Source organism: Dendropsophus ebraccatus, chromosome 9 (genome assembly GCF_027789765.1).
Source record: "Dendropsophus ebraccatus isolate aDenEbr1 chromosome 9, aDenEbr1.pat, whole genome shotgun sequence".
Taxonomy (NCBI): Eukaryota; Metazoa; Chordata; class Amphibia; order Anura; family Hylidae; genus Dendropsophus; species Dendropsophus ebraccatus.
The window spans coordinates 24,764,816-24,781,183 of NC_091462.1; the positions used below are offsets into that span (position 1 = coordinate 24,764,816).

Sequence of the window (16,368 nt, forward strand, 5' to 3'; positions counted from 1 at the left end):
CGTACCGGTTTGCAGCTGAAGATGACAGCAGCTGATGTGAACGGGACCTGGGAATGGCACATCTGAGGCACGGCATGTAAAAGGGACTTTATGTATAGCCCAGGGATGGGGAACCAAAGCTTTGGCTTGTCCAGGCATGATGGGAATTGTAGTTCCACAACAGCTGGAGGACTGAAGGCCACCCATCCCTGGTATAGCCAATACTGTATATGACAACAGTACAAGGTGCAGTAGGTCCACATACAGCAGATTTTCCCTGGGCAAATTCATGGTAAACCTACAGAAAATTCAGCATTTTTACATGCATATTTTGTTAATGGATTCAGCACGAATTTCATCCCTGTCGATATATAATCAATATAATGGACATGTTACAGATTTTACAAAAAATTTGACATTCTTCAGCATGTGAATGAGATCTGCAAAATCTAATCCTTATGCCTGTTACTGTAATCCACTGCGGCTTTTACCCACAGAAATCCTCAGATACAATCTGCATCAATTCTGCCTTGTGTGGATTTACCCAGTCTGTGCGTTCTGATCAGGTCTTGTACGATTCCACATTACACTACTACAGGGTTATACTAGTGCTGGATCATCAGATGTCGGATTAAAGGGGTACTCCAGCAAAAAAACCTTTCCATTTCAAATCAACTGACGTGAGAAAGTTATATAGATTTGCAATTTACAGCTATGTAAAATTATAGGTCTTCCAGTAATTATCAGCTGCTGAATGTCCTGCAGGAAGTGGTGTATTCTTTCCAGTCTTACAGAGTCCTCTCTGCTGCCACCTCTGTCCATGTCAGGAACTGTCCAGAGCAGGAGCAAATCCCCATAGAAAACGTTTCCTGCTCTGCACAGTTCCTGACATGGACAGAGGTGGCAGCAGAGAGCACTGTGTCATACTGGAAAGAATACACCACTTCCTGCAGGACATTCAGTAGCTGATAAGTACTGGAAGACTTAAGATTTTAAAATAGAAGTAAGTTATAAATCTATATAACTTTTGAAAGAATTTTTTTTTTTACCCCATTAAAGGAATCCACATACAGAGTGGATGTAAACTTATAAGTTGAGCCTGACTACTTTCTTCTTTCTGAAAAACACCATTGTGCATAAAGCACCGAAAAAAAGCAAATAAAAACCACTGCCTGCTTTTATCCACCCACATACTGTACGAAGCTCAGTGAAAAGAATAGTCAATAATAATTACAGTAGTAATAATAATCCGGAAAATGGAATTATTCTATAAGACAGAGCTTTTAGTTGATGCAAGCTTTTTTTCCTGCTCTCCTCACTAATATTGCTATAAGAAGAAGTTTTTCTTTCACGTGTACTTAGATGGTATTCGCTAATACCCATGAAATGATGTATCGCAATACTCTGGGAACCATAAGCCGTGTTTTACTGTTGACAAACAACATTAGTCGTGATCACTTGGCTGCCAGGTTTAATGGGCTTTCTCAATGTGGCCGTGTGATGGATGGATATTTCTAAGTGTTTTATAGCCAAGAAGTATAATAAAGAGAATTTAGCCATTAACTATCTGGCCCACGGCACCATCAACGGGAGAGGGGAGTGCAAATTATTGATAAGAAAGGCTTTACCATTCTGAGTATAACCGATGGGTGGCTGAGCTGCTGATACGTCTGTACGGGCAGGATCAGGATAAAAGAGTCCGGAAGCCATGTGTGATAAGCAATCAACATAAGGCCCTATTACATTAAACGATAACGGCCGTTAATTGTCTCATGTAATAGACAACGATTGGCTGAAACGAACCATGTCGGCTGATTGTTGTCTGTCGTTTGTCTTTCAACATGTTGACTAGGAATAGGAGAGGCAGCAGACTGTCGCTATCTGCTATGGGCAGCCCGGACGATCTAGGAATCACCCGGGCAGCCTCCCCGCAGCTCCCCACGGCCTGCCCTGCACTTACCTGCTCACTGCACGACTATCCTATTTAGTCATCATATCTGGACATGCACTGCTGCTTCCATTAAATGATATATCAATGGTTAAATAGTGAAACAATGCATGAAGCGCGCCGAGACCAGATGTAATAATCCATCAATCAATTAGTGAATAACACTGGACACATGATAACAATATGGACCCCTATTAACTATGTCCATTTAGGCAGAAATAAAGCTGTGGTGTATTTATAGCGTGTCCTCCTTCTAATGATCCCATCTAACTCCTTCCCATAGAAGTGGACTGTGGCTTTGCGCTCTATAAATGCTGGTTTTATGAGCATATGGTATAATCACTGCCTGAGGATTAGACAGAGTAATGGGTAAATATTCCCATTTCTGCAAAGCAGGAGGTGTGAGCAGTGAGCTGTGCTAAAGTGGATGAAATTACCAACGTGTGCCGGGAGCCTGGGGCCGGACCCTCGCAGGACCGCTTGTGACATTGACACATGGACATGCGCTCTGTAAGGGATGAACGCTAATACAGCTGGCATAGACTGGTGTCCTGACACGCCATGAAGGACAAGGGGATGGGAAGGTCTGGAGTCCTGGTTTTCTAGGACACTACAACTAGTATCATATGTGATTATCTCAATCAACTAAGCGTGACCACTCTAGACTGTGGGGAGCTGTGGATACTCAACTAACTTAGATGTGGATTTGGCAGAATTTGGATTTCTGCAGTGGATGTTGCAGTCATATACATGTGGATTTGTATTATACAATATACAACCTTTGTACGCAGGCTGTGGGTTCATGCAGGAGATGCTACTCGAGGTTTTTTAATCTGTGACTATTGGAATACAGTTGTCAGAAAAAGTAAGTCAATACTTTGCAATTAGTTAGATTTCATAGATGTCACAATTATAGACAAATACAATGTAAGTGAACAAAAAAACCTTTGAGGCCCATCTCACGTATACCTGAGACAACACTGACCTTCCATACTGCTTTTGGGTAATACAGGCGATTTTAAGAAACTTTGTAAACTTTGGGTTTATTAGCCAAAAAATGCATTTTTATCATGGAAAAACAGTTTGAAGCTCTCCCCCCCCTGTCTTCATGGTTCTCTTATGGAGAGGGGAGGGGTGGAGGGAGATGAGGCACCAAAACAGGACAACAAAGAGTTAATTTACAGCTACATCACCGGGCTATCTCCTCTGAAGTCAGCACTGACCTCTGAATACCGGCTTTCACACAGCTCCCACTGTGTAATCCTTTGTTTTCTGCTCTCAGCTGGCGACTAATCTCCCCCCTCCCCTCTCCATAGGTTACACAGGGCTCGACTGATGTAAAACAGTCCAAATTTCCTGATAATAAGCAATGAATGAGAGAAAGGAGGGGGGGGCTGGGGAAAGTCTTTTTGAATGCAGATAATGGCATATTTGTCCAATAAACCCAATTACAAAGTTTCTTAAAATCTCCTGTACTATTGATTTCTGCAAAAAAAAAAAAAAAAATTACAACAGTGACAGCGCTTCACTTCCTCCATCTGCCTGTCTGTGCTGATACTTCCATGGACGAGAGGGGGCAAGAGAATATTGTGAATGCTGCAGGCATTGCATGTGAACAAAACCACACCTACACCTAATGTCCAGTAGCTGCCTAATCCAACTTGTTCCCTCCCGGCACTTGCCTGCGGAAATTATCAGCAATAGATGTGCAGATGGAGGAAGGGGAGTGCCGAAAGAGCAGAAAAGGTAGGACCTTCAATAACTGATGGCCGAATGATCGTTCCACTGTCAGTTATCTCTCCTATCCTCCAATGGCTGTGGCTTATTTCTTCTGGGACAAAGGGGTCGGGCAGTGATTTTCCAATGACACCCGACCACCCATCTCCACTGACATTATCTTTCGGTGGATGGTCAGGAGAGCCCCATAAACCTTATACTAATGGTCGACCCCACTGCAAGCTACAGTATAAGGTGTATGGGGACCTTCATAGAGCAACAACATGACCAATGTATCAGCCATAAACTTGACTGACAGTGATATACTGTTTTCCCAGAGCAAATTGCTCTCCTCCGGACTCCCTGCTCGCTGTGACGGAGTCCAGCAAGGGCACCCAGCCTGGTGTATGTTCTTACTGTAGTGAGTGGCAATACAGAACTGTTTGCATCGCTGCACAGTCATTGTAACATCTGGTGGCTCAGATATGCTGTATGCATCACTGCTCACCAGCTAGTCAGTGACTGATGTGTCCCTATGTGTATACAGAGATGGCGGCTGGTACCCACTGTATAAGAATGTTATTCCGGCTATAAAAGAGCATCACAAACCTGATGAAAAATAATGGAGAGAAAACAGTACTGTGTATTTCCTGATATAAAACACATGGCAGATCGGCTATAACAGCAGGGAGGCACTTGTACCTTTAATTGTATGCTTGCGGAGGCTAATTTCTTGGCTTCGGCTAGTGCGTGCAGTTGTTGGTAGTCAACAGGTTTGTATTTAGAGCTGCCAAATCCATTCTTCATGCGAACCACTAAATCTCCTGATCCAAAGAGATGAAGAGAGAAAAACAAACAGAATGTTCAATAAAACAGGGAATGTGTCATTAAAAAATCACCTACTGTTTACATAGTTTTTATATTAAACTTTTTTTTTCTTCTAATTTTGGTGATGTTATATTTTTACATTTTTATTTTAATATCTATATTATAAAATCCTGGAATCTCACAGTTTTCATTCTGGCCACTAAGCCTAACAATAAGCTGTTTTGTACAAAAACTTTCAGCAGTATCCTGATCATCACAGTCAGGGTAGCAGTGAAAGGAGATACAGATAAGATGGGATTGGGTCATTTGCAATAGGTGATGCTAAGAGATGATGCACAATGACTTCTGCACAGGTCACACACATGCCTAGAAAACTTTCCTATAGGAGTGAAAGGGGTCAGCACTAATCTACTGGTGCCAGAAAGTGGCAGAGATTTGTAAGTTTCTTCTATTAAAAAATCTTAAGTCATCCAGTACTCATCAGCTGCTGTATGTCCTGCAGAAAGTGGTGTATTCTTTCCAGTTTGGAGAGCAGGAGAGGTTTTCTATGGGGATTCACTACTGCTCTGAACAGTTCCTGACATGGACAGAGGTGGCAGTAGAGAGCACTGTGTCAGACTGGAGAGAATACACCACTTCCTGCAGGACATACAGCAGCTCATAAGTACTGGAGGTCTTTAGATTTTTAATATCTCTAACATTGACACTTTCTGAAACCAGTTGATTTGCAAGAATTTTTTTTTGTGAACAACCCCCTTAACTCTCCATTGGACGGTAGATAAATTCCACATCAGGAGGGATCAGACAACTGGGTCCACCATTTTGGCAATAAAGCAATGTGCTTCATAGGTTATACCTGCTTTTGGTTGGAATACCCCATAAAGATACTGTATGGACTCTAGATTGTTTTTACGGACAGGCAAATGATCGAAACACATTGTCAGATATTCTGGTGTAAACTCATGCAGGGACAGGTTTATGTTACATGTTAGTTCCTATATGGCTATAATCTACATGACTATAAGCTGAGTACCCTGGTGTCTACGCTGAATGATCGTCCTCGTATTGTTCTGCAGTTACAGTCGTGGAGAGCTGGATCCTGGTTAGGGTATCAGGGCAGGTTGCCAGCAAACACCGACACAAGTAGCAGCCAACAAAAAATTGAGTGAAGCTCCGGGACTGAGGAACAGAGGCCATTGTTCAGGATCAGTCCAACATAAATAATGCAATGATAAAACATATGTCAACTTCTGGACAGTACTTCACAATTTACATAAAAAATTAACCTGGATGAGAAGTTGAGTGACATGACATAGTATGACTGATCCTGACATATCCTGTATTTGCAGTCTTTGGGCACTCAGACTTCAGAGCATGCCTTGCCGAGTTCATGCTCCCAAACACATAGGGGGACAGGGGGACATTTATTATGTGGAGCACACGAGTTACCTGCGAATAAATATATGTGCAAACGCTTGTTTTGTGAATATTTTATTCTCATCCTGTTCCTCTACTCCACTGGCTCCGAAGGGGCGGGGGCGTAACACACCTGTCACCTATCCTGCGGATAAAAGGGGGGGGGGGGAGGAGGGGTGCGGGCACACAAAGAGGGGCGTGTTCTCTGACCCCCCCCCCCCCGCGATCACACAACTATCCCCTATCCAGCAGGTACTGGGGGGGTGTCCTCTGTGCTCCTGTGATCACATGCCTGTCACCTATCCTGCAGATAACTGAGGGGGGGGCACGTAGAGGGGTCATGTCCTCTGCTTCCCAGTGATCACATACCTATCACCTATCCTTCAGATAATGGGGGGGGGGGCACACGTGGAGGAGTCATGTCCTTGCGTGTGGTATTGCAACTCAGCTCCATTCACTTCAATCAAACTGAGCTGCAATGCCACATGCAAACTGAGAACAAGAGTGGCGCTGTTTCTGAAAGGAGGCAGCTATGTCTCTGTAATACTGGATGTGTGGATGAATGCAACTCAAATCCAATTGTTCGGCATTTGATTACTGGTGGCTGAAGACGGTGGAAGCAGCCCTATGAATTTTGGGAAAACATAGATACAGCAAAAGGGTCTGTGCACACTCGCCGCGGATTCTGCAGCTTACTCCTGCTCGCAGCCGTGCGCGTCTCTGCCTGTGCCATAGACTTCATTCTACGCACAGGCAGATTCCGCCATCCGCCCCAAAGAATGAACAGGTTCATTCATCTGCCTGATCATAGAATGGAGTCTATGGCACAGGCAGAGATTCCTTAGTGTGCACATACCTTCCAGGACTCCCTAGGGCTGTATCCAACTTTTTTAGCCCTTTTTAGGTATTCGCCCTTTTTATTACTACTCCAGTACAGCGTGTGCGGTGTCTTTTCTTCACCTTGCAGAGGTGTTAGTATATGCCCCTACCTCTGGACTAGGCCGGATCAGTGACTATTACCTACTATACTATCTGTGTAATGGCGTGGGTGGCCCTTCACTGCATTCTCACTGTGGTGCGGATATGGGCCTAGATGTTTTCTGTGCACCCATTGGGGGAGATTTATCAGACATGGTGTAAAGTGAAACTGGCTCAGTTGCCCCTAGCAACCAATCAGATTCCACCTTTCATCCCTCACAGACTCTTTGGAAAATGAAAGGTGGAATCTGATTGGTTGCTAGGGGCAGCTGAGCCAGTTTCACTTTACACCATGTCTGATAAATCTCCCCCATTGACTCTACGAGGTAATGGCTTGTGCGTATGGTAACACAGTTTACATCACTGGGGTAGTGAGGAGTCAGGGATCATTAGAAGGCTCCATTCGGAACCCTGGCTGCGAGGAGCGATGCTCTTTCAAGTCTCCATGTGAAGGCAGGCGGCTGGGGAAGGTGGATTGTGTTCAAAGACGGAAAAAAAAGCAATGTTATTTTTATATACTTGTTGCAAATTTCCATCTTGTTCCAGGCCTGGGGGAGGAATCGGCTGCAGCCATCGATCAATAGCACTCAGGTTCACAGTGCCAGGAGCTGCCGATGCTGAGACTGTTCCCGTGCTGGGGCTCTCCTCTATACACAGGGCTTATGTATTCTGTATAATCTACAGTCTGAATATATGACTGTGCTTGTTGTATGGTTAATATAATAATGGAGGACTTCAGACTCTATAATGAATAATTTGCTGCCCGTGCTTTCTGCTAGGCAGCGGCCCCCATATGTTTGGCCCATCGCTTAGCAACGCCAGGCACTGCCAGCGGGTGACACTTACTGATCTCCACTCTTTCACTGTGAGAACTGGCTGCTCATATGGAGAACTTCCAGCCCAGAGACGGAGAGAAGCACCGGAGGGGGGGGGCGTCTAAGCAAACATTCACCTACTTCAGTCTTTACTCTTTGCAGGGGCTGTCCCGTGATCCACAGGAATGGGAATAAGTGCAGGATGATGGGGGTCCGACTCCTGGCACCAACCACATCTCCAGAATGGGGAGACACAGCTGGCACCATTCCTACAGGAAGACCGCTAAGTAGTGTACCTGGCTATCTGTAGCAGCACCCATAGACAATGAGTGGGGCGCCACTGTACACATGTGACCGACACTCTAACCCCCGTGATCACATGGGCTAACAGCTATCATGTACATTGGGGATTAGTCTTAAAGGGGTACTTCAGAGGGAAAAATCAAATCAACTGGAGTCAGAAAGTTATACAGATTTGGAAATTTCTTCTATTTAAAAATCTCCAGTCTTCCCATACTTATCAGCTGCTATATGTCCTACAGGAAGTGGTGTATTCTCTTCAGTCTGACACAGTGCTCTCTGCTGCCACCTCTGTCCGAGAAAGGAACTGTCCAGACCAGTAGCAAATCCCTATAGAAAACCTCTTCTGATATTGACAGAGGTGGCAGCAGAGAGCACCGTGTCAGACTAGAAAGAATACACCACTTCCTGCAGGACATACAGCAGCTGGAAGAATGGAGATTTTTAAATAGAAGTAACTTACAAATCTGTACAATTTTCTGACATTTTTTTCCTCCAGAGTATTCCTTTAAGCTGGCCATATACCATCAATAACTGACAGCTAAGAGATCAGTTGTCAGTTATCTCTCCCATTCGGACCCCGTCCTCCCCATACACAGGAACGTTTAGCATGGCCAAGTTTTCCTGTCTCCTCTATGGGGAGGGACTTATCTCTCCTGGAACAAAGGGGTCGGGAGGTGATTTTCCATCATGCCCAACCCCTATCTCCACCAACATCATCTGTCTGTGGTCGATCAGGAGAGCCCCATATACCATATACTGATGGGTGACGGACAAATGTATAAGGTGTACGGGGACCTTTAATCATGGGACAAACCCTTTATGGATTCATTTCTTCCTCCTCCCCTTTTAAGCGCAATTTTTCATTTTCCGCTATAGACATTTATGAAGGCTTGTTTTTTGTGGGATCGATATAAGTTGTATCCATTGGGAAGGAACGAGCTGAGTGGGTATTTCTTATGTGCTGAGAGGTGGACAATATCCTTAAGGGTGCCTTCACACGTAACGGATCCGCTGCGGATTCCGGCCCTGTACACTCTATGGGCAGACAAACTGCTGTGAGTATGTCAGCAGTCCGCCGTGTTAAAGTGGTACTCCAGCGGGGGGGCACTTTTTAGCTGGGACCGGGGAGGAGGTGTCCGAGGGAAAAGACGTCCACTCACCTCCCCGGCTCCAGCGGCGGGTCCCGCATCGTGGCGCTCCGGTGCTTGCTTCCCAGCCGTTTCCGGGTGTCTGACGCGGGCCCGAGACGTGATGTCTCAGGTCTGCTCAGCCACTCAGTGAAGGAGGTGGGATCCGTTTCAAGTCCGCTCAGATCCCGCCTCTGTCACGTCTGGAAGCGGGGAGGTGAGTGGACGTCTTTTCCTTCGGCCCCCTCCTCCCCGGTCCCAGCAAAAAAAGTGCCCCCCGCTGGAGTACCCCTTTAACCTCCTGGCCGCCAGAGCGTATACATCACCTTCTCCACGCTCCGGCTTGCTTTGGGGGTTCCCGGCACGTCCCGCTCGTCCAATTAGTGCACGGCCCCGCTGCAGCGCACTGATTGGCTGAGCGGGATGTGACAACGCCAGGAGCCCCGAAGCAAGCCGGAGCGGGGAGCAGGTGATGTATATGCTCCGGCCGCGGGGGGTTAACGGGGCAGGCTGCTGAATGCCTGCCCATAGAGTGTACAGGGCAGGGATCTGCATCAGATCTTGCTGCAAGTTTGCAACATGAAATCCGCTGTGGATTACGTGTGAAAGCACCCTAAGATATGCAGCAGATTTGATGGTGCAGATTTTATGCTGTCTTCAGTTATTTAGATCAAATCTGCTGCGATATGGTGTGTGTGAAGCTACCCTTAAGAATCATTTAAAAATAATTCTCTGGACAAATCCTTTAATCAGTCTGAGCATAAAGAGTATAGTAGGGATGGGGAACCTTTCATCCCTCCAGCTTTAGCTTTGGCTGTCCAGGCATGATGGGAATTGTAATTTTGCAACGGCTGAAGTAATGAAGGTTTCCTATCCCGATATATAGCAACAACAGTGGCGGATTATAATGTGGGCGGTTTGGGCGGCATTATAATGCCGCCCGGGAGGCCCCCTTCCCCCCGCCACTGCAGGCTCTTGTGACCGCAAGCATTGTTTCGCTTGCGGTCACAAGAGTCTCCGGCTGCCTCCGGCTGATGCGCGGCTGCCGGGGTTTTCCCGTCCTCTCCCCGGCAGCGCGCGCATCACACAGCTCCTAGTGCCGCCTGGGACCCTGACTTCCGGTACTGGGAGCGCAGGACGGGACACCCCCGGCAGCCGCGCATCAGCCGGAGACTGCAAAAGGAGAGAGGATCGATGGGGGAACGCAGGGTAGGTGAGTTGTATTTTGTTATTTTTGTGTTATTTACTGACTGGGGGGGGGCATCTATAAAGGGGAGAAGAGGGGGGGACCATCTATAAAGGGGGGAAAGAGGGGGACCATCTATAGAGGGGGGCAGAGGGGGACCATCTATAGAGGGGGAAAGAGGGGGACCATGTATAAAGGGGGAAAGAGGGGGACCATCTATAAGGGGGGAAAGAGGGGGACCATGTATAAAGGGGGAAAGAGGGGGACCATGTATAAAGGGGGAAAGAGGGGGACCATCTATAAGGGGGGAAAGAGGGGGACCATCTATAAGGGGGGAAAGAGGGGGACAATCTATAGAGGGGAAAAGAGGGAGACCATCTATAAAGGGGGACCATCTCCTATAGGATTAGCACCCTCCTCTCCTGACATCCTCTGTGCTGCTGGGACCTCCCCTATAGATCAGCACCCTCCTCTCCTGACATCCTCTGTGCTGCTGGGCGCTGCGACCTCCCCTATAAGACCAGCACCCTCCTCTCCTGACATCCTCTGTGCTGCTTGGACCTCTCCTATAGATCAGCACCCTCCTCTCCTGACATCCTCTGTGCTGCTGTGACCTCCCCTATAGATCAGCACCCTCTTCTCCTGACATCCTCTGTGCTGCTCGGACCTCTCCTATAAGATCAGCACCCTCCTCTCCTGACATCCTCTGTGCTGCTGTGACCTCTCCTATAAGATCAGCAACCCCCTCTCCTGACATCCTCTGTGGGGGTAGCAGCAAGGGACCAAACATTATGTTTATTGGGGCCAGCAGGGAGGGGAGGCAGGCAGTGTTTATTGGGGACAGTGGGGGGGGGGGGCGCAGTAGCGGATTATAATGTGGGCGAATTGACTTGTGTGTGGGGGGGGGGCAGGTTGGGTGGACAGCCCGGGGCCCAGGGTACATTTAATCCGCCACTGAGCAACAATCTATGTAAATCTTACAATAAAGGACTAATTTAGTGTAAAACTTCAATATTACAACCAAGAAAACACTACATAAGTATGCTATAGAAAAAGTATACAATACCGTTGTCTCTGCTCGCGTTAGCCGTCACAAATGATCGGCCCCGATCTCTTCCGGTCATGTCTGTATGTGAGAGAAGAGCAGAGATTAATAAAACATACATCATCACCATTTCAAAGACTGCGTCGTCCTACATCTATGGTCTCATTCCCTCAGCGGCCCCGGCCACATTATATGATATAATCTATACAATCATTTCTATGTCTTAATCTATAGAATATATATTCACTTGGCTTTGAAGATGGAAAATTAATTTTGTCGCCACCAATTTTTGGGCCTCCTTATATTCAGTGCGCTCATCAATTATATTTACGTGGTCATCATATTCAGCAGAGGAGACATTAACTGGATTCTTTTAATGCGTCTGACTGGTAGAAGCGGCAGTAATGCAGAATAGATTACAATGATTTAAAGGGGAAGTTTGTGTTTCACTATTATTCTGCATTTCTACATACTGGTGGTCATAGAAGGATTTAGGAGGTCTGTCCCCAATTTTAGGGACTGCAACTAACACTTATAGCATGGCTTCATTATCATTACCATTAGTGCAGGTGCCATCATAAAGTCTGGATCCAGATACAGTGGTACCTTGGTTTAAGAGTAACTTGGTTTAAGAGCGTTTTGGAAGAAGAGCTCAAAGTTTTTCAAAATTGTGATTTGGTTTAAGAGCATTGCTTTGGTTTAAGAGCTCCCTGTACTGGGTGGGAGGGAGAGTGGGGGAGGGGCATGGTCTGCATAGGTGGTCTACAGCTCTGCACTCTGACCCAGGAAGTCTCCCTCACCTTTCAAATCATGGCAGATCCCCTTCCTTCCTACTTCATGCCCCCTGCAGTCTCTGTCAGCCCTTGTGTTTCCCATCGTCTCCATTCCTGCTATAATGTGCCTGCACTTACACTCAGCTATACACACTGCTGCTATAATGTGCCTACACTCACACTCAGCTATACACACTGCTGCTATAATGTGCCTACACTCACACTCAGCTATACACACTGCTGCCATAATGTGCCTGTACTTACACTCAGCTATACACACTGCTTCTTTACTGTACAGTAACTAATAATCTAACATAATTAGCTGTTTCTCATTGCTTGTTTCATCTATTCTACATGTTATTCAGAATACAAAAATCATAATTTTGGGGGTATGTAACCAATTGTCTACATTTCTATGATTTCTTATGGGAAAATTTGCTTTGGTTTAATAGTGGATTCAGATTACAAGCGCGGTCCCGGAACGAATTATGCTCGTAATCCAAGGCACCACTGTACTAAGGGCCTTATTACACAAGATGATTATCGTGCGAAAAATCGTTATATCGTTCAAACTAAAGCGATAATAATTTCATGTTAATGCAGCAATGATCGAAAAATTGTTCATGTATCATTGATAGCATCTTTTGATCTAGTCCTATAATCATCGTAAATCCTTTGTTAATTGTTCACTGTAATTCCGCAATCGTTCACTAATCGTTCAGCGTAATTCCACATTGTTCTTTCATTTGCTGGGATCAGATGGAGAAAACGATCGTAGTAACAATCGGAACTAACGACTATCGTTCTGTGTAACATGGTGAATGATTTCAGGTAGCTTTAGTTTGCGATTGTTTATAGTTAAAAATCGCTTCGTCTAATAGGACCCTAAGGGGTATATGGTGTATGGAGACCTAAGGGGTATATGGTGTATGGAGACCTAAGGGTCCTATTACACAGCCCGATAAATAATGTAAACAAGCGTCAATCCTCTAGATTGGCGCCCGTTTATTGAGCCTATTTCACAAGTTGATTATCAATTAGCAAGGGCTGCACGGACATCGTTAGTGATGTCTGTGCAGCCCTTGGTCTAAACTGCTACATTACCTCTCCACGCTCCCGGTCTTCTTCTGCCCTCTATTTAGTTCCCAAAACTGTGCTAGAGCTTGTCTGAGCTGACAGGCCAATCGATGGCCCAACAATCCCGGCCAGTGATTGACTGAGTGGTCTGTCAGCTCGGGGAAGCTGCAGCGCACGGCGCCGGGAAGCAAGCAGGAGGGCAGAAGAAGACTGGAAGCGTGGAGAGGTAATGTATAACAGTTTATTCAATCATTAGCCGTCGGCCATGCGTCACTATTACACGTAGCGATGTGCAGCCAAAGCCCAATGATTTTAGGTCTGGAAAGAAACGATCAGCCGATGATTGTTTTAGGGTAGCTTCACACGTACCGTATCGCTGCGTTTTTATCGCTGCGTTTTTATCGCTGCGTTTTTGGTGCGATTTTTACATGCGAGTTTTGATTTTCACATGAAACGCAGCGATACGGTACGTGTGAAGGCACCCTTAACCTGAATGTTGTCTTTATTACCTGGCGTGATAATTGGACGAATCAGCCTGATTTGGCCGATTATGGATCCGTGTAATACGGCCCTAACACGGGCTCACACTGCTCAGTATACAGCGTACAGGGCTTGTGCTCCTGAAGACTTCTGACCTGGAGCGTGTCTGTGATTACCTCCATTAATCCCAGGTATTTATGGCCTACAAATCATCACCTGAGGTCACTTCATGTATGAACAGGCATCAGTAACTGCCTGCAGACCTTGCTCTGTCTATTACAGTCAAATGTTATTGCTTTGCACACACTGTACATATCTAGATGTTGTAAACTACAAGTTCCAGCATGCCCTGAAACCTTGCATTGCATGCTAAAAAACAGTGGTACAAACATAGTCTACTAGACATAAACTAAAGACTAAACCCAGCATTTAAAGGGGTAATCCAGCACTACAAAAACATGGCCACTTTCTTCCAGAGACAGCAGTACTCTTGTCTCCAGCTCAGGTATGATTTGCAGTTAAGCTCCATTCACTTCAATGGAAGTAAGTTGCAAAACCTGCACCCAAACTGGAGGCAAGAGTGGTGCTGTCTCTGGAAGAAAGTGGCTGTTTTTGGAAAACCCCTTTTAAGGGTATGTGCAGACTACGGAATCCCGTCAGAACACCCGTCGCGGATTCCGCAGCTCGCACCCGCTCGTGGACTCTGGCGGCCGCATGCATCTCCGCTGCTCACATAGGCTTCAATCTATTGTTTGCCAGATTCCGCCGTCCGCCCAAAAAATGAACCCGCTCATTCTTCGGGCGGACGGCGGAATCTGGCAAACCATAGAATAAAGCCTTTGGGAGCAGCGGAGATGCGCGTGGCCGCCAGGGTATTCCGCCAGGATTCCGTAGTCTGCATATACCCGAGGGGTTGTCCCACCAATAAAAGTCATAGATATTGTACGGATCATAACAATACCAAAGTTTGGATGTGAAATGACCCAGTGAAGGGATATGATATCTACTTATATAGTATGGTGCCACCGGGTGTTTAGAGTGTATAACAATGTCCATGTCCACCTTCTGAGCTGAAGCTGGTGGACACACATGCTCAGTCACTCTCCGCACAGTCAGGTCTCTGCACAGTGATCCTCTGTTCACTGCAGGGCAAACAATAAAATAGCTTTCAGCCTGCTTGTCAGGGAAGGCACGGAGCCTCTACAGTATATGGCACTATAATTGAGAGAACCACTTCTGTAGGGGGTAGTAAAAAAGGTACTATATAGTGAGATGCTTATGGGATGAAGACATTCATAAAAAAAAAAATTCAAATAAACGTCAGAAAGATATATCGATTTGTAATTTACTTCTATTTAAAAAATCTTAGATCTTCCAGTACTTATCAGCTGCTGTATGTCCTGCAGGAAATGGTGTATTCTTTCCAGTCTGACACAATGCTCTCTGCTGCCACCTCTGTCCATGTCAGGAACTGTCCAGATCAGCAGCAAATCTCCATAGAAAACCTCTGGACAATTCCTGACAAGGACAGAGGTGGCAGCAGAGAGCACTGTGTCATTGTCATTGTGACATACAGTAGCTGATAAGTACCAGAACACTTAAGATTTTTAAAAATAAGTAATTTACAAATCTGTATAATTTTCTTTTTTTCCCTCCGGAGTATCCCTTTAAGCTGGCCACACATCTTCAATAACTGAACGATCATCGGTTCATTCGTCAGTTATCGCTCTCATTCGGCCCCCATCCTCCCCATAAACAGGAACGTTTAGCATGGCCAAGTGTTTATGTGTCCTCTATGGGGAGGGACTTATCTCTCTTGCAACAAAGGGGACGGGAGGTGATTTTCAATCATGCCTGACCCCAGCAGAGAGCACTGTGTCAGACTGGAAATAATACACAACCTCCTGCAAGACATACAGCAGCTGATAAGTACAAGAAGACCGAATTTTAAGGGTGCCTTCACACCTACCGGATCTGCAGCGGATTTCACGCTGTGGATTCGCAGCGAAATGCACTGCGGATCCAGTCCCATTCATCCCTATGGAGCACACACTCGCAGCGGGATTGAGATCCCGCAGTGAGTATGTGTGTTAACCCCCTGCCGCCCGCAGCCAAGAGCATACATTAGCTGCTCGGTGACGCGGCTGCATGTCAGACTCCCGGCTCCGGTCCCGTTCAGCTGATCGGTGCACGGCAGCACTGATTGGCTGAGCGGGACCGTAGCCGTGAGCCTCACATACAGCCGCGTCGTCAAGCAGGTAATGTATGCACTCGGCGGCGGGCTGCGGCCGGCAGGGGGTTAACGCACATACTCACAGCGGGACGTCAGCTGCGGATCTCGCTGCAAATCTGCAGCGTGAAATCCGCTGCGGATCCAGTAGGTGTGAAGGCACCCTAAGCAATAAATTACAAATCTGTATAACTTTCTAAAACCAGTTGATCTGGAAGATTTTTTTTCTCCTCTCTGGAGTACCCCTTTAAGTCTCCTCTATTTAGACCCTCATAGGAACAGAGGACATCCCACCCCCTTATTAGAGGGAGAGGCTCATCCTCCATAATAAGCTGTAATGTTTTGATACTTGTTCACAATGGTTTTCAGTTTCCAAATCTTTTTCTGTCGTGTGACGATGGTAGAACGGTATGTGTGATTTCCAAACCAGAGGATCGGGTGTTCTGTACGAAAATGATGAATGATGC

The 16,368-nt window shown here is 46.2% G+C and overlaps 1 protein-coding gene across 7 annotated transcripts in view; it reads right to left on the bottom strand.

Moving 5' to 3' along the window:
- The window catches only part of CCDC148 (coiled-coil domain containing 148), a 179,904-nt gene that overhangs the window by 153,500 nt on the left and 10,036 nt on the right, over positions 1 to 16,368 (bottom strand). For 5 of the 7 annotated variants that reach the window (XM_069985104.1, XM_069985103.1, XM_069985102.1 and 2 more), the window contains exons 2-3: positions 11,363 to 11,422; positions 4,346 to 4,467 (exon numbers count right to left, since the gene is read on the bottom strand). In XM_069985104.1, coding sequence (XP_069841205.1) covers positions 4,346 to 4,467; positions 11,363 to 11,420 — 180 coding nt within the window. In that variant the 5' untranslated portion in view covers positions 11,421 to 11,422. Of the gene's footprint in view, positions 1 to 4,345; positions 4,468 to 5,504; positions 5,651 to 6,907; positions 6,985 to 11,362; positions 11,423 to 16,368 lie in introns of those variants that run through there. The other 2 variants (XM_069985106.1, XM_069985107.1) reach the window with 2 other exon arrangements.